The following is a 23,683-nucleotide window of genomic DNA, read 5'->3' as shown; positions in this document are numbered from 1 at the left end:
TGTGGTATCCGAGTGGTTGCTTCCCGTTCTCGTGGAGATATGTGGCTAGTGATATGTGGCTTGTTGACACCAGCCACAGTCACGATGGTCAGGGTCCGAGTGAGCGACCTTGAGCTCTGCACAATTACGTAGGAGGTTGTTCGTCCCGTCTCACGTCAAACTAACTACCATCCCATTTCCTAACTATCGATATCAAGATAATCTAGAAACAAGACGCATAACATGGAATCATACATCACGAGTTGTCCTCTTGGCCCGGAGTTCGTTTCTTCTTTGCCAGATATTAAGTAATAACTTAGTGGACCCCGAGCATTGTCCCGAGTGGATTCCGATCTACACCAGCTGCTGGTACATCTGATCAAAACATGCGCCCATCTCTGCCGAACCCGAGAGACTCAAACAATACAATAAGGGGACAACTAAGACAAACCCAAAGACATTCTTCGAAATATTCAACGCCTCGGTCAGGTGTACGTACACATGTGCATACACGTAACCACTAACATACTTCGCCTGCTATCCATCGGAACTAGAACCACCAAGGTAGACTATCCCTCTCCGGAGACACAATATAAACCCACATACACCCACCCGCGCGGGAAACCCTCTTAAATCTTCCGATTCTTTACATCAGGTCGATAAAAACCGTGGTTACGCTTACCACACAACCGGGGAGCCAACTTGTTCGGAGGACTTTCCTTCGGCTGAGAAAGGGGTGGGATCTAGTTCAGAGCACTAGAGTTCCCGTCGAAAAAGGGCCTTCGTCCGGTGATACTCTCACCGCGTGGCTTAAGCTTAACCTTCACAACCGACAAGATTGCGTCCTCACGCAACCCCCCGTCTACCATCCCTCTCCGACAACTCCCAACAAGCAATTCATCTAGAAGTCAAGCTGGCAATAAACACGCCGAAGCTCGCGAACAGGAGACTTCGTTACTTGGCCGGTCGTCTGTCGCCGGAGGAGGAGGTGGTAGTCAGTACCGCCACGGCGACCGAGATTCAGAATATACATCCGAATCCGATGGTTCGGATTCTTGGAGTGATACCGGTGACATAGCGGATCAAGCGCCAGACGACGAAGATCCGGTCAAGCAACATCTCACAAAAGAGGGAAAGTCGAAGAAGACTAAAAAGGTCAGATACGCCGACGACGGGGACGAGGACGAGGACGAAGAGTACACGGAGAGCCGTAGAACACGAATTCGAAGGAAGGATATACCGATCCCTGAACCGGAACCGAGAAGGCCGACAGCTGTTGGAAGATTAATATCCCTTTGTTTAACCGGTGGGAGACAATCGGACAAGATGTATGGGTTAACGGGGAAACCGCTTCTATACTTCACAAGTATATTTGTGAGTCTGGGAGTATTTCTATTCGGATATGATCAAGGAGTGATGAGCGGCCTCCTAACGTAGGTCACGCGACACTTACATCTCCAAATATTCGGTCGCTAATATGTCTAGTGGAGACAATTTCAAATCGTACTTCAATAACCCCACAGCCGCCCAAATCGGGACCATGGTCGCAATCCTTGAGGTAAAAACCCAACAATAGTAGCTAGATAATCGCTCACCCGTTACATAGGTCGGTGCATTCTTTTCGTCCATCCTGGTAGGAAAAATCGGTGACATCATTGGAAGACGACGAACAATCTTATATGGCGCTATGATATTCGTCATCGGGGGCGCTTTTCAAACATTTTCGATCGGTATTGGCACTATGATTATCGGAAGAATCATAGCAGGCGTCGGAGTCGGTCTTTTATCGACCATAGTTCCCGTTTACCAATCCGAGATATCTCCGTCGCACAATAGAGGCTTACTTGCGTGTATGGAATTTACGGGCAATATTGTCGGTTATTGCTCGAGCGTGTGGATGGATTACTTCTGCTATTCGATTCCTAGTGACTGGTCTTGGAGGCTGCCGCTCTCGATGCAGGTTGTCATGGGCTCGCTGCTAGCTATTGGTTCTTTAGCTATTTGCGAATCACCGAGGTAAGGAAAGCAGGATCTATGTTTTCGGCCAGTTCTAACGACCCTGTTCTAGATGGCTACTGGATAACGACCACGATGAAGACGGTCTCACGGTACTAGCTAACCTCCACGGCGGCGGCGACGTTTATAACGAGCGGGTGCGGGAGGAGTTCAGAGACATCAAGGAGTCAGTTATCCTCCAACGACAAGAAGGCGAACGATCATACAAGGACATGTTCGCCCGTTACCGTCGAAGAGTGTTCATCGCCATGTCAGCCCAAGCATTCGCCCAGCTCAACGGCATCAACGTCATCTCTTACTATGCCCCGTTGGTTTTCGAGCAAGCCGGCTGGGAAGGCAGAGACGCCCTCTTGATGACAGGCATCAACGCGCTAGTATACGTAGCCGCCTCGGTCCCACCATGGGTCCTCGTGGACCGATGGGGAAGACGAAAAATCCTCCTCTCCGGAGCGATAATCATGGCAATATCCCTTTCCCTCATATCGTACTTCATGTACATCCGTATCCCGTCGACTCCAACGCTCGTGGTGGTATTTGTGATCATTTACAATGCGTTCTTCGGGTACTCGTGGGGACCTATTCCATGGTTGTACCCACCAGAGATCTTGCCGTTATCGATTAGAGCCAAGGGAGCCTCGTTGTCGACTGCTACTAATTGGGCGTTTAATTGGCTGGTTGGGGAGTTGACTCCTATCTTGCAGGAGGTGGTGGAGTGGCGGTTATACCTTATTCATGCATTTTTCTGCGTGTGTAGTTTTATTCTAGGTGGGTTCCGAATTATCCCTAGTTTCTTGGACTTTTATGCTAACGATTAATAGTTTACTTTTTCTACCCTGAGACCAAGGGCCTTACGCTGGAAGACATGGGGATACTATTCAACGATGGATCAGCCGCTCCGACTCCTTCGGGACGATCGTTGTTAAATAACGAGGGTAGGACGAGCCCGGTGCCTACGTTGGATATTACCAATCCGTTCCCGCAAAACGGAAAGAATAGGGATGAAGAGTCCGGTATATTCGGATGGGTTAAGGGGATATTTAGACGGGAAGAACGGCGTCCAAGTGATTATAGACCATTGATTACCGGTGAGGATCGATCAGATAGAGGATGAGCCAGGGTGGGTTGTAAAGACGGGATGTGGATTAGATATATGAGGGTGCATCAGATGGTGACATTTTTGAAGTTTTTCAACTTAATTCTGGGGGGTGTATTAATACTAGCATTTCAGTTCTTATATCATTTTTTTAGTATCAAATAGATGTTATCAATCTTGGCATGGCTATTCGAATTCTCATAATTCTATTGATCTAAGTCTGAAGAAACGAAAATAGTCTAATCATCGGAGGGAACCGGGCACTACCTACCAAAATCTATCGGTCTACATTACACAAGGCTTAAACCCCATTATTCCTTAAACTCCTTCGTCCAAAAAACCCTATGTCTCTTCTCCTTCCCGACGGTTCTAACCCTCTCCACATCCTCGTCATCGAGTTTAAACTCCGTAACAGCAAGAGCCTCCTTGATCCTCCACTCCTTCGAAGAAGTAGTAATGACCACATTCCCATCATCGATCGCCCAGCGTAAGAGTATCTGCGTGGCTGATTTGTTATACTTCTTGCTTAATTCTTCGATTACGCCGTCCAACGGACCCGGTGTAGCCTTTGTGATTGGGATTAGCGGGCCGTAGACTGCCGTTACTATTCCATGTTTGTTATGGTATTCTTTGAGTTCTGGGTTTTGGAGGCTGTTATTTTCCCATGTGAAAAGTTATCAGCATGCTATATATATGAACGATGAAGAATGACGAGGGGGGGTGATACGTACTAAGGATGATACTCGATCTGATTAACCGCCGGTGGCACCCTAGCAACCTTCTTAATCCTCTCCAAATCCTCAACTCCAAAATTACTAACCCCGATGGCCTTCACCAACCCCTTATCGTACAATCCCTCCAACTCCCTCCAAGCCTCTTCAATCGTTATACCCTTTTCCTTCTCATCCCAAAACGGTGCGTGGATTAGATATAAATCTACATAATCCACCCCAAGCTTTTTTAGAGATGCGGATAATGCTTGCGAGGGGGAGGAAATGGAACCGTAGAGTTTTGTGGTGATGAAGAGGGAGGAGCGCGGGATTCGGGAGGAGGAGGAGGAGAGGGCGATGCCGAGTTCGGGTTCGTTGCGGTAGGCTTCGGCGCCGTCGAGGTGGGTGAAGCCTGCATTTAACGCGGTTTGGGCGGCGGCGGTGATGGCGGGGTCGAGGGTCGGGTTGTCGGCTCTTTTGAAATCTGGGTGGTTTGGATTATGGAGGTTAGTGCGCCTTGTTTTTGATATAATTTCGAAGTATGTGAATATATTTTGGAAAGTACTCACGGGCGGTTCCGAGACCGTACCCGATGACGGGTATCTCAACCCCGCCATGGTTCAGCTTAATAGTTGGAACGGTTGTCATTTTTCTGGTTACTTGTCGAGTAGCCGTCGATTGTGAGTTTCCAATTCCTTTGTAAAAACGAAAATTGTAATAGCGTGAGGAGGGAAGAACTAGAACTCGTGGAATATAAACCTGTGGTTTTCTTAACAAAAGCTGGAAGCTCCCATGCCTTAAACTTCTATCTCTATCGCTGCGCCAATATCCCAAGCGTGTCGAAAGATCTTGATGGTTTAAAAAATCGAATCCTATGGTAGCTAGCTCCCAATTGCATAAAATTTAGGAAAACCGACGGTCTTTTTATATCCAGATCCTAGCCCTCAGAAAAGAGTGGTTCGAATACACTATAGCCTCGTTCCCCGTCACGGAGCCCGCAATCTTTCGAATCCGGGCCGGGAGCTATCACGTCACTCTTCTGGGGAGTCGCGTTTGACCTGGTAATTACTAATCTACTTTTTGAGAGCTAGCTATTAGGGCTTGCCGATTGCCGAACGTATGGCGGATTGAATTAAGAAGGTGCTTGGTGATTTCCGGTTTAGATTCGAGGTTAGAACCTTGTCGGTTCTCGTTGGGCTTGAGGAATATCCAACAAGTTAAGGTGTTGTGTGGATGTCCAGTGGGTGACAGGTTACACCAGTCTCGAGTCCAAGTTACACAACCGATCCTAGCTCGCTCGGATGCAGATCAATTAAGCTCGAGGAGGCGTTTATATACTTGGTATGCAGGCATTGCCAGGGCACATTGTAAATGATGAGATCGAGTCACGCAAAGATTATAAAACGTATGGCGCCATGTGGGAATTCTGGAAAAACAGACATTCCTAGATGTCTGTTACACAGATGTAACTTTACAAAGGCTCCGGTAACGTATCCCTTAACACATAGGCCGATGGGGGAAAGGCCATGATATTTAGAAGGACATCGTTGGTAGAGACGATGGTGATGTTTTGATATTGTAAGCTGGACTTTACTATTAACTATCTTTTAGGCAGTAGATTCGGTCCAAGATATCATTCTGGTAGGATTGCAGAAGCTCAATGTATATGACTAAAACTAACAGACCAAGTAAGGACTAAACAATATTATTAGGTACGAAAAGCCACGATCGCGAACTCTCAAAAGCCAAATATAAAATACGAAACCCCTATGCATATTTCAACGGTTACACTCTCCCATCCACACTAGTCCCCCTGGATTCCATCTCTCCCAACTTGACCTCTTGCACCCGTCTCTCCTCTTCCCTCCTCTTCCCCGCCGCCCTCTTCCTCCTCCTGTTAACAACCCAATACCCCGTCCCCGCCGCGGCCAACAGCCCCACCCCGCCCAAAACCGCCGTCACCAGTGGCCACGTAGTACCCCAATTCAACCCCACATTCGTATAATAATCCGGCACCGTCGGCGGATTCAATCCAGCACCCATGATCGCAAACGGCTGCGAATAACTATAATTCCCCATCCAAGAATCGTAACTCGTTTCGATAACATATGTATTACTATCTGCGAATGATCTGGGGACCATCCATCTGTAACTCCCCGTGTTTTCGACGGTGGCGATCCGGCCGGCTCGGCTTAGGTCTTCGGGGGTTTTGGCGGTGGGGTCGAGGTGGTTTATTAGGTAGAGGGTTATCTTTTGGGAGGTGGGGGGACCGGTTATGTCGGTCCAGGTCACCAGGAAGGGTTTGCCGACTGTGAGGGTCGTAGAGGGGTTTGGGGAGGTGATTTTATTGCCTTGGAAAGTGGTGTAGGTGGGGAGGAGGGTTTCTTCTCGGTCGTCGTTGGAGGACATTTTTATTGATTACCCAGAAGTATGTTATATCGGAGATATATATATGGATATTTAGAGCCTACAGGATGAGACAGAGATGCCGAGTAACGGAAATGTAAATGATATATATCGAAGGGAAGGGGGGCTAGCTTTATATAACAATTCGAATGTCTATTGAACTTCAACATGATATCGATATTGTATCAAAAAGTCCGTTGGCATCTCGTATTCAAGCCTCGATGAATAGGTTTTGATAGGACGTATAGGTGGACAGTCATGCAAGACTACACCGGCAGCCTTTCTCTCGCGCAGGGTCTGAATTTTACGCCCATGTCTTCTGACCCCGCGATACGAACCCCCTAAAACCGCCACTCTGCGCAGCCAGTCGGCAATACAGGATTCCATGTCGACCGTATGAGAAGCCCCCAAAGTTCGCCAGTTATCGAGCGACAAACAAACCGGACAGATGCAGTGAAAAAAGGTCGGAAGCTAAGCGTTAAAAGACGCCGACCTTGTCGAGGTCATAAGCCTTGGCCTGCCAACGAGTTCATGCATGAAGAGCATTCATCCATACCAGCACACCGTCTCTCGTAGGCGAGAGAAGCAAGTTGATGGAGTCCGGCTTGCGGCTAATTAGGTAGGCAGCTACTCCGTCGGTAGTATACCCAGCTGCAAGTGCGGACACTGTTGCATTTTTTGAAGCGAGGATTGAAAGGTCGTCTGATACTCGAGCTCTCGTCGCCTGCGTCTGCGCCACCATGTGCGTCCTGATACCGACGCGGGGGAATATATCGAGAAGGGAAACCCCAAAAAACTCTTCTTTGCTCAAGAATACTATTTGTTTATTCAACATATTCCTTCGTAATTCTTTGTAATCGAGCATTCGAATTCGAATTCTAGAATCGAATCTCACGTAGGACAAAACAGCTAGGATGTTAACGTCATTACAAACCCGCAGCCTTGGCGCAAACCGGCCACAGCTTATAAACCCGACCCCGTGCTATAAACCTGCGCCTGCACTCCAATCCCGCATGCATATAACAACTGCGCATCACAATCCATAGTGGGCCATCCGGATAACAATATCGGACCTTCGTACATGCAGTCATAAAAGGCCCACCTTTTTGCCCAGCCTGAACGTCCCCAGAGGGAAGAGCTGCATGTTTCCGCCACAGCAGATATTCCAACAAGTAGCAACGCACCACCGCGATACCGGGATTTTTAGAGCATTACCGCGGTTATTATTACTTTCTAGGAATTTTTCAAGTTTGATGAGTAACAGTTATACGAACATGGAGACTACGGGCGGGGCTACATTGGATGAACTTCCCAAGTCGCATGCGTTTACTGAAATGCTGCCTCGTAAGCATTCCTCCCGACATATCTTCTTCCTTGACGTGAAAAACAAGGACCGTGAATAACAATAATATCAAGCGGACCCAAACGTCCCAACCCCGCAAGCCGCAGAGTCAAACCCACGCCCGAAACCGGGGTTGGTAAAAGGCGCGGCATTCACCTGGATCAAACCCGAAGAAACGCCGGATTATGAATTACTTGCGGTCAGTCCCGCTGCGTTTGACAGTATTGGGTTGAAGAGGGGGCAGGAAAAGGAAGAAGGGTTTCGGAAGTTGGTTAGTGGGAATAGAATCTTTGAGGAACATTATCCTTGGGCGCAGTGTTACGGAGGTATGTCTGCCCAGTTTTTATCCAAACTAGCAGGGAGTTTGTTGCTAATGGGTTATTAGGGTATCAATTGTATGATTTATTTCTTCCTGAAGGGGGGTGGGAAGTTGGGGATGTTTTTGAACTGATGGGTATTTGTGTATAGTGGTCATTGGGCTGGACAACTCGGCGATGGGGTACGTCTTTCCGCAATGCTGGTGGATAATACTAACATCGAAATAACAGAGAGCGATAAGCCTCTTCGAAAGTACAAACCCTTCCACCGGCGTCCGTTACGAATGGCAGCTCAAAGGCGCCGGAACAACTCCCTACTCCCGATTTGCGTATGCCCCCTTCCCCAAAACCCCAAAATCCAAAGACTCGATACTGATAAAAATCGGTGAGAAACATGCAGAGACGGCAAAGCAGTCCTCCGCTCCTCGATCCGCGAGTTCATAGTCTCCGAAGCTCTTTACGGCCTAAACATCCCCACCACCCGCGCACTCTCCCTGACCCTCCTCCCCACCAAAAAAGCCCAAAGAGAGACCATCGAATCCTGCGCCATAGTAACCCGTTTCGCACAATCATGGTTACGAGTCGGAACTTTCGATCTTCCGTACAGTAGAAACGACAGGAACCTTACTAGAAAACTGGCAGATTATGCTATCGAAGAAGTTTATGGCGGTGTTAAGAATCTGGGGGGTCCTAGGGACGAGAAGGAGGGCGGAGAACCGGATGGAGAGCCCAATAGGTATGAATTGTTTTATAGAGAGGTGGTGAGGAGGAATGCGAAGACGGTGGCGTATTGGCAGGCGTACGGGTTTATGAATGGAGTTTTGAATACGGATAATACGAGTATTTTGGGGTTGAGTTTGGATTTCGGTCCTTTTAGTTTTATGGACGTCAGTATAACCCCCCCTTTATAAAAGAATAACAGCGGACGGACTGATTGACGGGGAGGTGAAAGAACTTCGACCCGAGTTTCACCCCAAACCACGACGACTCCTCCCTCCGCTACTCCTACCGCAACCAGCCCACAATAATCTGGTGGAACATGGTCCGTCTCGGCGAATCCCTCGCCGAACTCTTCGGCCTGGGCTCCCTCGTCGATTCCCCCGAATACCTCTCCTCAGGCCTCCAGCTCTCACAAATCGAAGCACTCACGAAGCGTGCAGAATCCATAATCGACAGAGCAGGTGTGGAATACAAATCGACATTCATAACAACCTACCAAACTCTCATGTCCCGTCGTCTAGGCTTCCAAGCCACCAAAGAAAGCGATATGGAAAACCATTTCACCACTGCACTGGATTTGATGGAAAAACTAGGACTAGATTTCAACCATTTCTTTAGGAGACTGGCTGATTTGCCGATAAACCACATGGAAAGCGAGGATAGTAGGATTATGGCTGCCGAACACTTCTTCAATGCGAATTCGGCGGTGAATATGCCGGGTTTGATGGCGAGGGATAAGGCCGGAGAGAAAGAAAAGGCGAAAAAGGAGATCGCGGAGTGGTTGTGGGGGTGGAGAGAAAGACTGAAAGAGGAAGAAGGCGGCTTGGATGACGAACGGAGGCAGAAGGAGATGAAGAAAGTCAATCCGAGGTTTTTGCCGAAGAACTGGGTGTTGGATGGTATGTGTTTCTTCTTTCTTTACTCCAGTCCCGTGGGTTTATATATCTACGGTGGGAGTTTACTAACGGAGGGTTAAAATGATAGAATTGATCAACCGCATCCAAAGGAACGGAGAAAGAGATATTCTGCATAAGATACTAGACATGTCGTTACGTCCGTTTGAAGACCATTGGGGGCCTGAGAGTGAGTGGGCAGAGGAGGATAGACTTTGTGGGGATGTACCGCCTCAAGATGCTGGGATGCAGTGTTCTTGTAGTTCTTGATGTCTTTCTCCTTATACGATAAAAGAGAGGCGATCGCATCGAAAGAGCGTAATAGATGGAGGTTAGATGTCTAAATGCCTTCTCCCTCAAAATATTTATATCGAATTGTTGCTCCGGCCGGATCGAATATGACCCAAGACGTCCGTTATTCATTCCCTTTCATTTTCATCCAGATCATACACTTTTTTTCCATTCAATAAAACCCTACTTAAAAAAAAGTATTTAAATACCTACAATGAAAAGGTTATAATTACGAAAGTCTTCCGTTTCTCTTCCATAGAAACTTTTTTCGCGTTCGTTTTTGTGTGTCTGTCTTTAGATTTCATTTCATTTCGCCATCCTCAAAAAGAAAACACCAAAATGAAGAAGGGGTCTCGAGTATTCATAGTAGCGCGAAGGTGAAAGCTCGTTTTCCAGCATGACATTCCCATCTCCGAGCTATCAATTCCAGGAACCGAACCTCCCCCACTTAAACCGGAAGCTCAAACTTCCTTCCCTGTAGAACCCTACAACCCCCAACCGCGTTAGCACCCCCAACAAAACAAAAACAAAACCAAAACCTCCAAGAGCGAGAGAAAAGACGGGAAGGCAAGATAAGAGAAGGTAACTTACTTGGTATAATAAATATAAAAGAAATCAGAATACAACACCGTCTGAATAACACCCGCGATAATCGACAATGGATCCCAAAAGGTCGAAGTCAGGTACCTATAGATCCAATTGGGGATGTACAAAGCCCTGTACGCCCCCAAGGCGAAGATATAGTGGGTAGTGATAGTTTCGGCAGCTCCGGTCCGTTGTACCATAAACAACTGCGGCAGGATGGCGACACTTTCAAGCCAGATGCTGAAGGTCCAGAGGACCTAATTTACACCACGAGAATATTTTTTAGAAAACCAATCCATCGGGTTATGGAAGAAAGCGTAGGGGGTGTGAAGTACCTCAGCAGGAGTCCACTTGTAAGGGAACAACAACGCCAGAATCGCAGCACCTCCGATCAGGTACCGGACCTTGAAGGTATCGATGTTAGGATCGTGGGTGGGTTTAAAGGGACCAGTCATGAGGTGAAGAACATAGGCCGATGAACCGATAAATATGATCTTCATGGTCGAGTTGTACAGGGCGAAGGTCCAGAAGAGATCTGTATGATGACGCAATTTGTGAGTTTTCCAGGGGTCAACTTTTTGGCAGGAGTGAGAGGAGCTAGGTACCTAGATATCTTGTGACGTATACCAGGAGGTATAGAGCCTGTGATTTGAACGATATTCCCGAGCAGCTCTGGGAGGTGCGTTAGCTACCGAAGCCATTTCGTGAGGGAGCCGAGGTAGGAGAGCGTGAAGCTACCTTGCTCGTCGTCATCTTGTGGATAAGTATGAAGATACTTATCAGGTGAAATAGATCACCTAACGATGGACACCCGTCAGCATGAGAAGGAAGCTCTGGAAAGACGGAGAGGATGAAAAACCCACCAGCAAGTCGGAAGATATTCATCTTGAACGAATTTCAGCCCCGGAAAAGGCGACGGATTCCCTCCTGATATCAATAGTACCCCTTCCTCCTGGATTTCCCTTTTCGTGTCGATGGAGACCCACTCCGATCGTGATGGTAAAGTGTCAAGATGTCAAGGCGCTCAACGAATGGGCTGAAAGGTCGCACGCAATCAAGGTTATACACGGTATGTTCGAGAAGTGGTCGGTTTCCTCGCGCCTTTGTTCGTCGTTGGGAGGCGGAATCTAGATCGTCGAATTTGAATGGGTCTCCCGGCGCGCAGAGAACGAATTTCAGGCTTAAAGGTCGGCAGATGGTTGCGAATTGGCAATTAATACAGACTGTGGACGAAGGATAATTCGATTACCGCTGCGGCCTGGAGGGAAGGCTTCTTAATGGTCACGAAACGAGATCGATTTGGTGGATTGAAGGAGAGGAAGAAAGGGACGGGAGGTAATATCATTCAATCTGCAATGAGGACACGTTTTGGGACAGCCAAGCTTCAACTTCATTACCTGGCCGGTAGCAAGTACACGCAACGCACAGAAACCCCCTCATGGAATGCTTTCGACCCTTAAGGAGGTTCCGAGTACTCGAGTAAATTATAAGAATAGCACACATAGCTTACAGCCAATGGTTTCTATTTTATTATCATTATAATGACAATCATTACGCAGGGGAGTTCATATATAGAGGATGAGTAAAAAACACTGACAGTTCGGTATCAACGGATGGGCTGTGATTTCCGAATTTTAGTTCGCAACATCAAGACGTCAAATGAAAAGAGAGGAGAAAAGAAGTATATGAGTGAAGGTATGTAAATGACATTACAAGCGCTGGCATCCACGGCGACCATTCTCCAGGAACAGCCCCTTCCAAAGGTGGCCAGTCGCTTCTGATTAAAAAAGGGATTCGAAAAAACACAGGCCCGATGATATAATAGAGAAGCAGCAACAATAATATATCTAAAGGAAGTAAAAAAAAAATATAAAAAAAAATACAATTACCTTTTGGGCGGAAAGACTGGGGTGACGCCGTCGGGATATGCTCCCTTTCCAAGAATAGGTCCCTCTCTATCATTGCATAGAAACTTTTTAAGCCTTCCAAATTCCTGAAACCGTTCCAACGATAAAAAATTCAAAAAAAATTCAAATAAAAGAAAAAAAAAGGGTTAAAAAGAAAAGACATGGGTTGCGCAGAAGTATAAACGCCAATTTTCGTTTATCTCATCCCCATCGGTGCTGTCCTGACGCGGCTCGGATGGTCTGCAGGAACTGTCGCCAATCGTAATCCTCCTTGCATCAATCTCTTGCAGCATTGGAACCCCATACAAAATAATCGCTCCAAAAATAAAACCAGGTTCGTGAAGTGTAAAATGGAAACAGAAAAAAAGAAGATACCGTAGAACTCGGAAAAAACATCAGAAAAAAGGGGTCGTAAACTCTATATTCGTTAGTTGGGGTATTTGACGTGCGGGTGGACAACAAGATCTGGGAAAGGAAACTTTTTGGGAATCTAGGGCGGGTACGAAAAGCAATAATATATACCAAGCCAAAAAAAGAAAAAGAAGATGAAAAAGGATGAAGATGAAAAATAAATATAAGAATGGATGGCATGCTGGAAAGCCGGGCGAGGTAAAATGGGAAGGTTGCCTGCGTGCTCTATCCATAGACGTCACCCTCAACGGTTTGCAGGGCCCCTTCAGAGGATGGCGTACGTATTCTCCGACGCGTGAAGCTCGACAGCGTTCTGATAAGCCGTGTGCGTAAAAGATGTCAGAGCGGTGGAGAACCGAAGTGGGGATACTGTTAGGGCGGGTAGAGGACGACCACGGGCGTCTGCGTCTTAGTTGTAGTCACAGTCGATTTTCGAGAGAGCGACGTCGCGTAGCTCCCAAGACCGGTTGGGATCTCGGGCGTCGTTAGGGGACACCCATCCGGTAACTTTCCTCCGCCATCGCTGCTCTTCCTCGTTTTGTCTTCTGGTGAACTCCGGACCGACATCGAACTCCTCCGCCGTCATTAGATCGTTAAGGGATATACCGTGTGCGCTATCCCGGGTGCTTCGTTCGGTCATAGAATTCGTATCTTTGAGATCATCAATGTCGGCTAAAGCGTTGGCTTCGTCGTCCGAACCGGTATCATCCACCTTGAGCCAGCACATATGGTTGGGATCGAATACCATTTTCCCAACCACCTGAATGTTCTTGGCTGACTTGACGCTGGAGATGAGAGCTGGGCGTGGGAGTGCCGTAGGAAGAATTTCCTCTTTATCGAAACCGCGAACTGCGTGTTCGTTTCCTTCCCATCTGAAGGTCGTCGGGTTGTAAATCATGTCGTTCACGGCTGCGAATACAACAAATTAGTTTAACATGGCACACTTATCGAGCATAGCTTCTACTCACACTTTGCCTGATTTGGTAAGGTCGCGGCGGTGATGAGGTGTGGTTTTTGAGGCATGTCATGATTGAGACGCTTTGGAGCTTTGGTTCGCCAGGATGGTCGCTTCTGCTCAATTTCGCCTACGAGCGGAAGGGCACCTCCCTGTGCCGAAGGAGGGGTTATCAGACCTAGTATTCATCAGTACTCGAAGAAATCCCAAGTGGGTTTTGGCTGAAGAAAAAAAACTTACGACGGTTGGAGCGCGGTAGCTTGGTTTCCTTTACGGGTAGAGTTCCCTCCGGAGGAGCAACGATGTTGAGAGTTGCCCTTTTGGTGGACCGTAGGGCTCGCGGAGCTCCTTGGCCGACGGGCTTGACGGTGAATTTGCTTTCGAGCTTGGTGCTCGTCGGGAGGTCGTCGAAGGCGTCGAGTTCGTTACCAATGCCATAGTGCTGTTTCTTTACCGGGGCTAGCATGAAATTGGTCGAGGCGGCTTCCTTTCGGAGAGGCTCCGGTGCTATGGCTCCAGATGCAAATGCAGATGCAGCTGCGCGTTGGGCATTGCGAAGAGGAGAGCGTTCCCTGATCCTTGACGACCGACTTGGAGGACGAGAATCCTGGGCGGACGGAGGCCGTAGGGCTTTGGCAGACGACTTTCGCTGGAGTTTGCTCAAAACATGTTGCGATTGCGACTGAGACGCGCCTGCCGGAAGGAACGGTGGCTTTTGGGAGGGTGTTGACGGTCGGCCTGGAGACTTCGAGCGACTCCCGATGCTAGCACGGGACGAAGGTCGGGATGTATTCATGTATTTATTTATCGAATGACTCTGCTCTACCGACGGTGATTTCGGAGGAGGACCGCGAGACTCTGACCGATTACTTGTTCTGGAGGCAGCGCGACTGTTGTTTCGGGACGGTGGCCGATTGGGCATCGTGCGAGAAGGCGGTCTGTTAATCGGCAAGCCCTTGTATCCGGCTCGAACTGGTAACATTGTCGGTATGGTAGGGATGGTGTCATTCTCGGTGAAGAAACTTAGAGGGATTTGGGGCACGGGAGGAGGTGCCTGGGGAAATTTCATAGGGGCCGAGTTGTGGGCTTTGAGGTTGGGGGTTGATCTCTGGGGTCGAAGAGATCGTGATTGCTTGCTCGGACCGGTACGTTTGAGAGTGGGTTGGGGCCGTTTTTGGTCATCTCCTTTCTGGGATTCGATGCTAATTTCCAGAGAAGCTGGGCGGCCCGGTGTACCCTCATCAACCGACTCTAGCGTGCTGTGATTGGAACTGATTGACAGCCTCCGTGCGTGGGATTTCTTCATTTTCTGTTCCCCAATTCTGGTAAACGTCAACGTGACAGCGCTTCTCCTTGGACTCGTGGGAGTGGCTTTCAAGAGGATGTTTTTGTTGCGATTAAATTTGGAACTCAGAAGGCCTCCTTCTCCGATTTCGATTTCATCCAAGAAATCATCTTTGGAGTGCTCGCCAGCATTTCGAAGGTCGGATGCGGTTCTGGCGAGCAATCTAGACTTCCGTTTTTCCTCAAGCGCATGTTGGAAATCAAAATCGGCCTGGGGTAGCTCGATGCAGTTGAAACTCTCGTCTTCGCTTTCCACCGTAAAAGTGCTCGCCAAACTGGGGCTCATGGTTGACATGATGGAGTTGGATCGGTATCTTCCGCCGTGCCTGGTACCCAAGCTTCCCTCCGCTAGCTCATCGGTGTCGCTGTCCATGAAATTTGAGAGATTAGCTTGTATTTCGGACTTCCTTTCACCGTTCGGAACGACAGGTCGGTCGGTCGGAAGGTCGTCAATGGCTTCGAAGGGGTCGGCGAGAGGCGGCAACTTGGCGGCGAGTTCCTGTTCGGATGGGATTTCGGGAGTCGGCAATCTGAAAGCATCGATGAGAGGGCTTCTCCTGGGAGATCTTTTGTGGGCTCTGATGGTTGGAATGTCATCCTCGTCGTGAAATTGGCTCCTTTCGTCCTCGGAGGAGGTTTGAAAGGCGTCGAGAGGAAATTCGCTACTTCGGATTTTTTTCACGGTTAAAAATTTGGGGGCGTAGGTGTCAATTTCGAGATCTTCAGTCCAGTCGACTTTGACTACGCGCTTGGAGGAAGCACCGATTTTTCTGATGGAACCCCCGGTAAGAGCTGAAGCAGGAATGTCCTTGGGCAGGGGGATGCCAGCCTTGTTGGCAGAACGGATGGCATCTTCGGGTGAGATTACGGAAGCAGAATGGGGCAAGACAAAATCCTTTTCCATGTCATCGATGAAGGCGAGATCGTGGAGGGTGTCGCTGGCGACCGAGAGACGGGAAGGGGTTGAGCCACGGTCGCTGAAGCGAGAGGAAGGTTTCGACATGCGAAGGTCGCCGACATCTTTAAAGTCATCGTCATCGTCCCATGATTCGACAGCGAAGCTCGGAGAAGCACCTTTTTTCTTCAGAGGTGATGTTTCCATCCCTCGGGAGAGTAGATTGTCCGGGGCAGCTTGGCGGTTAGATTTGTGAAAAAATTATTCTTCAAGCTAGAAATGTCGAATGTCCCTTTCTATTCCCTTTGATTTCTCTATTTCTCGTGATCAAGCACTTGTTCGTGGATGCCAGATCCCTTGGGAAGCCGAAGCTGAAGCTGAAGCTAAGGTCGAAATCGAAGTCGAGGTTGATATTAAGGTTGATGTTGAAATGGAAAGGCCAGAATGGTATTAGCCAGCCGGAGTTTATCTATTCAATGACTGGTATTTCAATTTAACAATGTCGGCAGATAATGTCGGAGTGTCGGTGAGCAAGAGTAGCAGCCGTGGTCGTGATGGTGATGATGGTGATGGTTGATTGTCGTCTGAGCATGAAACGTCGGAGTTGATGATGTTGAAGATGTTGAGGAGAAAGCAAGGGAGAAGTAGGGAAGAAGGGGAAGAAGGAAGAGAAGAGAGAAGAGAGAAGAATGTGCAGTGCAGTAACGTGCAGCGCAGCCCAGCACAGGACAGGACAGGACAGCGAGCTGGAACTCTTGTGGGAGAAAAGGCCCCCCTTTCCCTGCAGACGACGGGCACTTTACCATTCACCCAGCCAGCTTCCGGTCTTTTTCTTCTTCTTTTTTTTTTTTTTTTTCACAGCTTGCATGACTGGAACCCCGAAGCTTGGGCTGAATCTGAACTTCAACCGAAAAAAAAGCCTGCACAGAAGGCCGCTAGAAGGAACCGGCTGCCACTTTGGCGCTGTTCAGTGTTTAGTTTGGTGTTTGGTGTTTGGTGTCTGATTCGATGGCCATCTCTCATAGCCTCCAGCGGTGACTGCATATGCGCTCCAGAACATGACTACATCACTATTATATTCCAAAAATATATAAACCACATCGCCAGACTCGAGTGGATTTACCATTGAGGAAATGAAGGAGTAAAAAAGAATGCGTCCGTCAAAGATCCTCCGTGTCGCCCGGTCCGACGAGAAAGAAGAATCAGCCGTCATCCTCCACGTCCAGCCTACGGCAGCCACCATCCCTCTCAATGTCTCCATAACCGCCACCGATGGCTCCGAGGGCTACGGTTTGACGCGTATGTCTACCATCCACTATTCTATTATCGCTAAGCTAAAGCTAATCCACGAGTATATAGTAAAGGATAGCAAGACAAAGGCTCTAAAAGACCCATCCTCTGAACAGAGCGATGATGATTGGAAAGCAGTTCTCAGAGCTGTTCTTCTAGCTGATGCTCCGCCAGAAGAGCTCCACCTGCTCGACAACATCCAGCTTTCGGCTCTCGTCAAGAAGGACTCCATATCTGTATGTCTCTCTCTCTCTCTTTTTTTTTTTTTCTCACACATAATAAATGCATGATAATGACTATCCATTTAGGTCAGCGTGAGGGAAGATGTCGGAGGCATCCGAGTATGTTTGATCTCCTGCATTAACTTGTGATTATTTTGGGGTCTAACAAAGCTGTGCAGAGAAGACTGGGCGTCCTCCAATTTACTCCCCAGGATGTCGAAATCGAGCTCTGGGATTGGCTGGATTCCGTCTGCAAAGAGAAGGATGAGGCTGTCGTATGTATATCCACCACCTTTGGATCTTATACCGTGATAAAATTTTAAATATTAATATCAATAATTTATTCAAAAACATAGGTAAGGTCGTCCAAAGCAGAGAAAGAAGCAGCAGAAGCCCGGGCCAAGTTGGAAAAGCTGGAAAGGCAGATACAGGATCTATCCTCCGCGAAGAAGAAGCACGAGGATGCTCTAATCCTGCAGTTTCAACGCCTGCTCAACGAGAAAAAGAAGAAAATCAGAGAACTGTCACGGGGTATTTCTTTATTCTTCCTTCTCAATCTGACTGTGCAACTCTGACATTTTATGCATACATAGGCCAACGTAGCGTTGCAGCAGCAGCACCGACAGCACATGTTTCAGATCAAGAAGAGGAGGAAGACGAACCCATGGAATCGAATTCGAAACCCAGGTTGGCGGAATCGAAACCAAAGAAGAAGGCAGCAGTGTCAAAAACGATCACTGGCAGGAAAAGAAAACAACAAGAAGAGGAGAAACCTCCATCCGAAGATGATGATGATGTCACAGGAGACGAGATGGTTGTTGACCGGGACAGTCTTGAGGAGGACAGCCTCAAATTTAAATATCGAGGCGGTGGTGGATTCGACCCGGAGGCAGAGGACCGCCAGACTACGGACGAAGACACCCTGGGCGGCACGACCGACGATGATGAAGAATTGTAGTGATACCTCCCTCCATTTCTCTTCTTACTCAGCACCAGTTACACATACTATAACCTATAACATCATTAGTAAAGTACTTTGTAGTTATAAAGTAGGATAGAATGGCTTGGTCATCTCCAGAATGAATCCGTGAACGGACTAGCCAGGGCGGACTCAGATTCAGAATCAGATTCATGTTTGGACGAAATGCCAATGCCACACAACACACGCACGCACGCACACACCAGGGGCCCCCTCCCCACCGTAGAACACAATAAACATCGCATCTCCATCAATCACTTTACCATCATCAACCAACCAAACCATCATCACCACCATCACCAACCATCGTCAACAATCCTCCACCATCAACCATCGACCATCCTTCACCGATCCACACCACCGTCGATATCGCCACCTTCGAATTGTCTCGCCTCACCCCTGCCCTTCCCTATTTCGCGGCCTGGATCCTCAATCATCGGCGCTCATTCCGACTCTGTGTCTCTCTCTCTCTCTCTCTCCCTCTCTCACGACTCGAGTCGAACTCGGACAATATCCAAAAAAAAAAACTCCCCGCCCCCGTCACACACTCTCCCACCACCCCCTTCCTGCGGCGCCGAACGTCCCTTCCCCTTCCCTTCCTTCTTTCGGCCCGTCTCCTCGCTTTTTCGCCTCTCGTGAATCCGCACAGGCGCCCTCTTCTTCTTCCGTTTAAAGCTCTCCCCTGCCGATTCTGTTTGGGATTCGTTCCCTACACAACGGCCGCCGCTTAGCAGCGTAATGGCGCATGCTACAACCGCGTCGGCCTCCTCACAACCTCATTCCGCTGTCGACACCCGTCTCAAAGAACTCAAACAAAAATTCCTTCCCGATTATCCTCTCCGTCTCACCCAAGCAAACGACAATACGGATGCCAGAAGACACCAGGGCACCTGCAAATATTGCTATCAAAACAAAGATAACTGCTTTTGTTATGCCCACCACACGTTCTTATCACGAGAGGAGATGACAACCTATTCGGACAGGGCTGCTAGCTTGGACAATGCCCTTCCTTCTAAATCCACTTCCTCCAAGCAGGGAGCCACTCCCGCTTCCCTACCGGGTGCCACCCCGGCGTCGCGTCCCGGCAAAAAGCTCACCTTGAGCGAATATAAGAATAAAAAGCGAATGCAAGATGGAGCCCCTGGTGTCGGTCGTTCGACCCCCAAAGATGCCCCTTCACCAGCTGAAGCCTCCGTGTACGACATATTATCTTCCCTATCGTTCCTTTCCACCGGCGTGCTGACCGATCTTTTTCGTGACAGATCCAAAGACCAACCCACCAAATCCAAATCCTCGCAATCCAACACTCACACCCTCTCTGACTCCCTAGGTGGCCATCCCGATAACGACAGACCGACCAAGAAGCTGAAGACTTCAAATAACTCCTCCCATCTCGATTCACCCGCCTTGACAGCCACCGTACCCTCCAAAAATACACTCCCTCGATCCCCATCTAAGCGACTACCTACTCACGACGAGCCGACACCGAATCCCGAGAAGAAGGCCTCGAAAACTCAAGCTCCCAAAAGGGAAGCTGCGAACCCACGCCCGAAATCCCCTCAAATAACCTCCAAAGACAATGTTAAGCATCGACGTTCGCCGAGCCCCCCAGACAGACCGCGTGAAAGGCCGCCGAGGAAAGAAGAACGTGAATCGAGGAAACCCGAACGGCATGCCGCCAAAGATAACCATCGGCCACCCGTACTGCCGAAGATGCTCAGCCCTCTACCCGACGAGATCAATAGGCTAGTCGACGAGTGGGAGCAGGAGAGGAAGAAGGATACCGACTGGAATTCCATGGACGACGAGCCGCCGAAGCGATCGAAGAAGGGTCTGGAGAAGTCGCTTTCACACGCCTCTTCGAAAAGCTCCAAGTTGGACAACGATGGCCGACCTCCGAAGGCCGATCGTAGGGCGGACAGGCTGGAACCGAGTGAACGGGATACGGAAAATCGAAGTCGGTCTCCGCGAATTGGTTTCAAAGTCCCAGCAAAGCGTCCGCCGGCGGATATGGTGCTACCGAAAGCTAAACGGCATGTGGTCCGCCTCCATTACGGTGTCCATAACGTGGACAGGGTAACAGATATACTGGAGTCGGATGCCGACCAGGGTAGGGGTTCCAAGTATGTGAGAGAAGACAGCTATCTTACGGACCAGACATCGGAGAGAGGAGCGGCGAGAGACAGATCACCCCACCTTCCGACACGAGTATCTATCAATAATTTGAAGTCGGCACCCGGGGTTAAGAATGCCCTGAATGGGAAAATCGCGACTCCCACCAGGCGACTTGCCTCATCTTCCGAAAGGCCAAGGTCCACCGAACGAGAACCGAAACCCCGGCAGTCAATAGGCTCGCCCGATGATCCAGAATCGGGTGGATCTAGCGACAATGAAAAGCTCAAGAAAGAGGCCGCTAGATTCTTGGATCTCGGTATTAAGCTCAAACATAAAGCGGATGGCGCTCTGGGAGTGAAGAATTCTAGCGAGGAACAGAGTCTCAGCAATGCGTCAATCTACGCATGCCATTCTGTAATGTGAGTTTGCACTGTTTGTTTGCAGTGCATGGCCATAGCTAATCTATCTTTTCTTTGCAGCGCGTACTTTCTATCGTTTGGGCTTGACGACGAGTTGCGGAGGAGAGACAATCGGTCCAGTACGTCGGAGGGCTGGAGAGGAGTACTAGCCTACATAGAATTTCTCCTTAACAGCAGGCTCAAGGCCAATACGGAGCTTCACGCACTACTGTACGAGACCCCTGCAAAACCAACCATACTAGATGTTTTTCTAACCCGTGTATAGTTATCAAATGGGTGGCGTCTGTAGCGAACGAGTATCGGCGTATGAGCAGCAGCGTTTCATGTCAATATCCCTCGCAGACCCCACACGCCTGACCGACGGCAACGGAAAGGAATTCCTAGACTCTATTAAGCGTAGTAGGAACAACCTTATTCTCATTCTACAAAAGAATCAGGATTGGTGGAAACTCGGCCATCAACGACTACCTTGGACCACAATAGAATCGGATTACAAGAAGACATGGTCCAAACACTCGCCGCACATCCCCAAAACTAAATATTTAGTTCCTGGGCACTACTTGACACCGTATTATTTGCCCTTATACTCCGGCAGCTCTGCTTTCGAAGCTGCTAGCTTTGCTTGGATGGTTACTCAGGAGTGGGCATCCGGGGCTGGATTCTCGCTTGATACCGGGCTTGTTCTTACTTGGCCAAAGAAGGACAGCCGTAATGCATAATCATTTCTATTCAAAAAAAAAGGGGGGAGCAATAGGGCTTGCTCTTCCATGATTATATGTTTTTTATTGGTCTTTTACGACAGAACGGCGGCGTATTAACAATTGCTTTTTGTTTAGTCTTTTGTCATGCTCCAAAGGTTTCCTGCATATACGGCTGCCGCATGGTACGTCCTGTTTCTGCGCCTTTCCTCACTTTATAACTATACGGGTTTCGGCGATTCTATCAAGGATAATATTTTTTTTCTTTTATTACGACACGCAGTAGTTTTTGGAATCTTGATTCTTTCCACTCTCAAAGTTATTTTCACAGCGGCTTGCTTGTCAGTCCTGTTTTACTACATATCAGCGCTAATGCCTTAACATGTATTTGTTTTCTTCGACATTTTCGCTTCCTTTTTTTGTCTTCGTAAACCCAAAATATTCAGCCTGGTACTTTTCACTGCAGGCCGAAGTAGCTTTTATCTTTCCTTTTTTTTTGGTTTAACACCCCGTTTCACTTCTTTTTTTTCATATCCTTTTTACCTCCCTTTTCTTTACACCTGTTGACGTCTTTTTTATAATCGGCAGGATACGCACGTGAGGAACTTTTCAACCTAATGCAACTTTTACCATTTCCGTCGTCTACGTGTACGACCACGTTTTTCATTTATCTCTCCCTTACTCTTTTCTCTCTCAAGATATATACATCTCGTAGTCTCGTATCTGCCATTTGTTTCTCGCATATCCACCGTACGGTAGAACGGAATCCGAAGATCAGAACAGCCGCTGTGCAAAACCTACGGATGCGGATCGATCGATCGAATTTATATCGTCGGTGATGGATACGTCCTAGCCACCTCACGGTATACCCAGGTATCCGCCATGTGTGAACTATACATCCACGGAATAGTTTGGATCCGGTGGGATTCGATTCCGAAGTTTAGATTTCGAAAGTCGGTTGGCCACCACCTGCTCAAATAAGTATATACCCAGTATCGTGCAAAACACGTGTAGATAGATATAAACCGGCCGAATCGACTCCCATATATCTTTGCTTCGATAATAGAAAATATTTATTATACGTATATAGTTCCGACCTGGTTCGGTCGTTATCGATAAATCTTTACTATCAATCGAACTCGTTATATAAATAGATACCGGACTGATCAAGTATTTACTTCCCTAGGTGCATATACTCGGGTGTATAAATTCAATACGAAATCTAAGTTAAGAGGTTCAGCTGGCCCCAAAAAGATATCAATTCTATTAGAAGTTTTGGTGGGAAGTAGTTAGTACACTAAATAAAGAAAAAGGAAACTATAATACGGTGTCGTGTATAGTGTTTTTTTTTTTGTCATTTTGTGGGAACGTGGTATCATGTCTACAGTACAACCGGGTAGGGGAAAGGGGGATCATGATATTTGTAAAGGCAGGCGGGGGAATCATAGTGTTTACAGAAGGTGTGTCACGGGAGTAGAAAGATGTGATATAAAAGAAGAAGACTACTACGCCAGGAGCGAAAGGAAAAGAAAGAAGCATGGAAAGTATAGTACAGGGAGTGAGTTCGAAAACCCAAGTCAACAAAAAACGGAGCAGCCCATATAAAAAAGTGAAGGCATAACCAGGTTTGCAGCATGAGGAGGGGGGGTAAGAGTTACAGGTTTCGTTGGGGCCGAACAAAATAGTATCGAAGCATCCGGCAAGCGTAAAAAAAAAAAGTGATTAATAAAAACAGAAGAAAGAAAGGAGTCATTTACATGCAGCATGCGAACGTAGAGTAAGAAGGGCGCGAGGGAGCTAGGGTAGTAGACCTAAGGAAGTAAAACGGAGTAAGTGATTAGGAGTGCAGATACTGAAGGGCCCTCGTATACCGAGCCTCCAATGGGGTAGTAATGGTTTTTTCATAATACATGCTTTGTGGGGTTAGTGTATTGGGGATATCAAGGGGAACGATAGCAAAACAGAGACGAGGACTGCGATCTAGGGGTAGTCGATTTGCTCTACATGTGGATATGGGAAAGGGAAGGGAAGTGCCAAATGAGCCATGCGATCATCCAACAAACAGGCAGAGTGATTTGATACATATAAATGAAAGGA

General features: G+C 48.1%; 9 protein-coding genes across 9 annotated transcripts; 4 read left to right on the top strand and 5 right to left on the bottom strand.

The window, feature by feature from the left end:
- Positions 1-365: 365 nt before the first annotated feature.
- DFL_008558 (uncharacterized protein) lies at positions 366-3,106 on the top strand (the record flags this gene model as incomplete). Its single annotated transcript, XM_067638307.1, has 6 exons — positions 366-470; positions 727-1,412; positions 1,465-1,537; positions 1,586-1,995; positions 2,048-2,760; positions 2,814-3,106. 6 exons carry the CDS (start codon positions 366-368, stop codon positions 3,104-3,106), a joined length of 2,280 nt encoding a protein of 759 aa, XP_067486208.1.
- Positions 3,107-3,399: 293 nt separating this feature from the next.
- DFL_008557 (uncharacterized protein) lies at positions 3,400-4,446 on the bottom strand (the record flags this gene model as incomplete). The annotated part of the gene is made up of 3 exons (XM_067638306.1): positions 3,400-3,739; positions 3,820-4,282; positions 4,368-4,446. The coding sequence occupies 3 exons, from the start codon at positions 4,444-4,446 to the stop codon at positions 3,400-3,402; spliced, it is 882 nt and encodes a 293-aa protein (XP_067486207.1).
- Positions 4,447-5,583: 1,137 nt separating this feature from the next.
- On the bottom strand, positions 5,584-6,207 carry DFL_008556 (uncharacterized protein; the record flags this gene model as incomplete). Its single annotated transcript, XM_067638305.1, has 1 exon — positions 5,584-6,207. The coding sequence occupies one exon, from the start codon at positions 6,205-6,207 to the stop codon at positions 5,584-5,586; it is 624 nt and encodes a 207-aa protein (XP_067486206.1).
- Positions 6,208-6,682: 475 nt separating this feature from the next.
- Positions 6,683-7,039, bottom strand: DFL_008555 (uncharacterized protein; the record flags this gene model as incomplete). Its single annotated transcript, XM_067638304.1, has 2 exons — positions 6,683-6,697; positions 6,761-7,039. 2 exons carry the CDS (start codon positions 7,037-7,039, stop codon positions 6,683-6,685), a joined length of 294 nt encoding a protein of 97 aa, XP_067486205.1.
- A 439-nt stretch (positions 7,040-7,478) lies between these two features.
- On the top strand, positions 7,479-9,746 carry DFL_008554 (uncharacterized protein; the record flags this gene model as incomplete). Its single annotated transcript, XM_067638303.1, has 8 exons — positions 7,479-7,548; positions 7,621-7,872; positions 7,932-7,941; positions 8,015-8,045; positions 8,095-8,192; positions 8,264-8,750; positions 8,816-9,482; positions 9,568-9,746. The coding sequence occupies 8 exons, from the start codon at positions 7,479-7,481 to the stop codon at positions 9,744-9,746; spliced, it is 1,794 nt and encodes a 597-aa protein (XP_067486204.1).
- A 469-nt stretch (positions 9,747-10,215) lies between these two features.
- DFL_008553 (uncharacterized protein) lies at positions 10,216-11,237 on the bottom strand (the record flags this gene model as incomplete). Its single annotated transcript, XM_067638302.1, has 6 exons — positions 10,216-10,252; positions 10,359-10,609; positions 10,688-10,887; positions 10,958-11,024; positions 11,091-11,149; positions 11,216-11,237. 6 exons carry the CDS (start codon positions 11,235-11,237, stop codon positions 10,216-10,218), a joined length of 636 nt encoding a protein of 211 aa, XP_067486203.1.
- A 1,842-nt stretch (positions 11,238-13,079) lies between these two features.
- On the bottom strand, positions 13,080-16,071 carry DFL_008552 (uncharacterized protein; the record flags this gene model as incomplete). Its single annotated transcript, XM_067638301.1, has 3 exons — positions 13,080-13,579; positions 13,639-13,803; positions 13,866-16,071. The coding sequence occupies 3 exons, from the start codon at positions 16,069-16,071 to the stop codon at positions 13,080-13,082; spliced, it is 2,871 nt and encodes a 956-aa protein (XP_067486202.1).
- A 944-nt stretch (positions 16,072-17,015) lies between these two features.
- On the top strand, positions 17,016-18,333 carry DFL_008551 (uncharacterized protein; the record flags this gene model as incomplete). The annotated part of the gene is made up of 6 exons (XM_067638300.1): positions 17,016-17,163; positions 17,224-17,390; positions 17,463-17,495; positions 17,555-17,650; positions 17,732-17,906; positions 17,969-18,333. The coding sequence occupies 6 exons, from the start codon at positions 17,016-17,018 to the stop codon at positions 18,331-18,333; spliced, it is 984 nt and encodes a 327-aa protein (XP_067486201.1).
- Positions 18,334-19,092: 759 nt separating this feature from the next.
- DFL_008550 (uncharacterized protein) lies at positions 19,093-21,607 on the top strand (the record flags this gene model as incomplete). The annotated part of the gene is made up of 4 exons (XM_067638299.1): positions 19,093-19,550; positions 19,617-20,888; positions 20,949-21,098; positions 21,154-21,607. The coding sequence occupies 4 exons, from the start codon at positions 19,093-19,095 to the stop codon at positions 21,605-21,607; spliced, it is 2,334 nt and encodes a 777-aa protein (XP_067486200.1).
- Positions 21,608-23,683: the final 2,076 nt, after the last annotated feature.

Source organism: Arthrobotrys flagrans, assembly GCF_004000055.1.
Source record: "Arthrobotrys flagrans strain CBS H-5679 chromosome Unknown unitig_1, whole genome shotgun sequence".
Taxonomy (NCBI): Eukaryota; Fungi; Ascomycota; class Orbiliomycetes; order Orbiliales; family Orbiliaceae; genus Arthrobotrys; species Arthrobotrys flagrans.
Note: the sequence above shows the minus strand (reverse complement) of the source record. Positions and strands in the feature narration are given on the sequence as shown.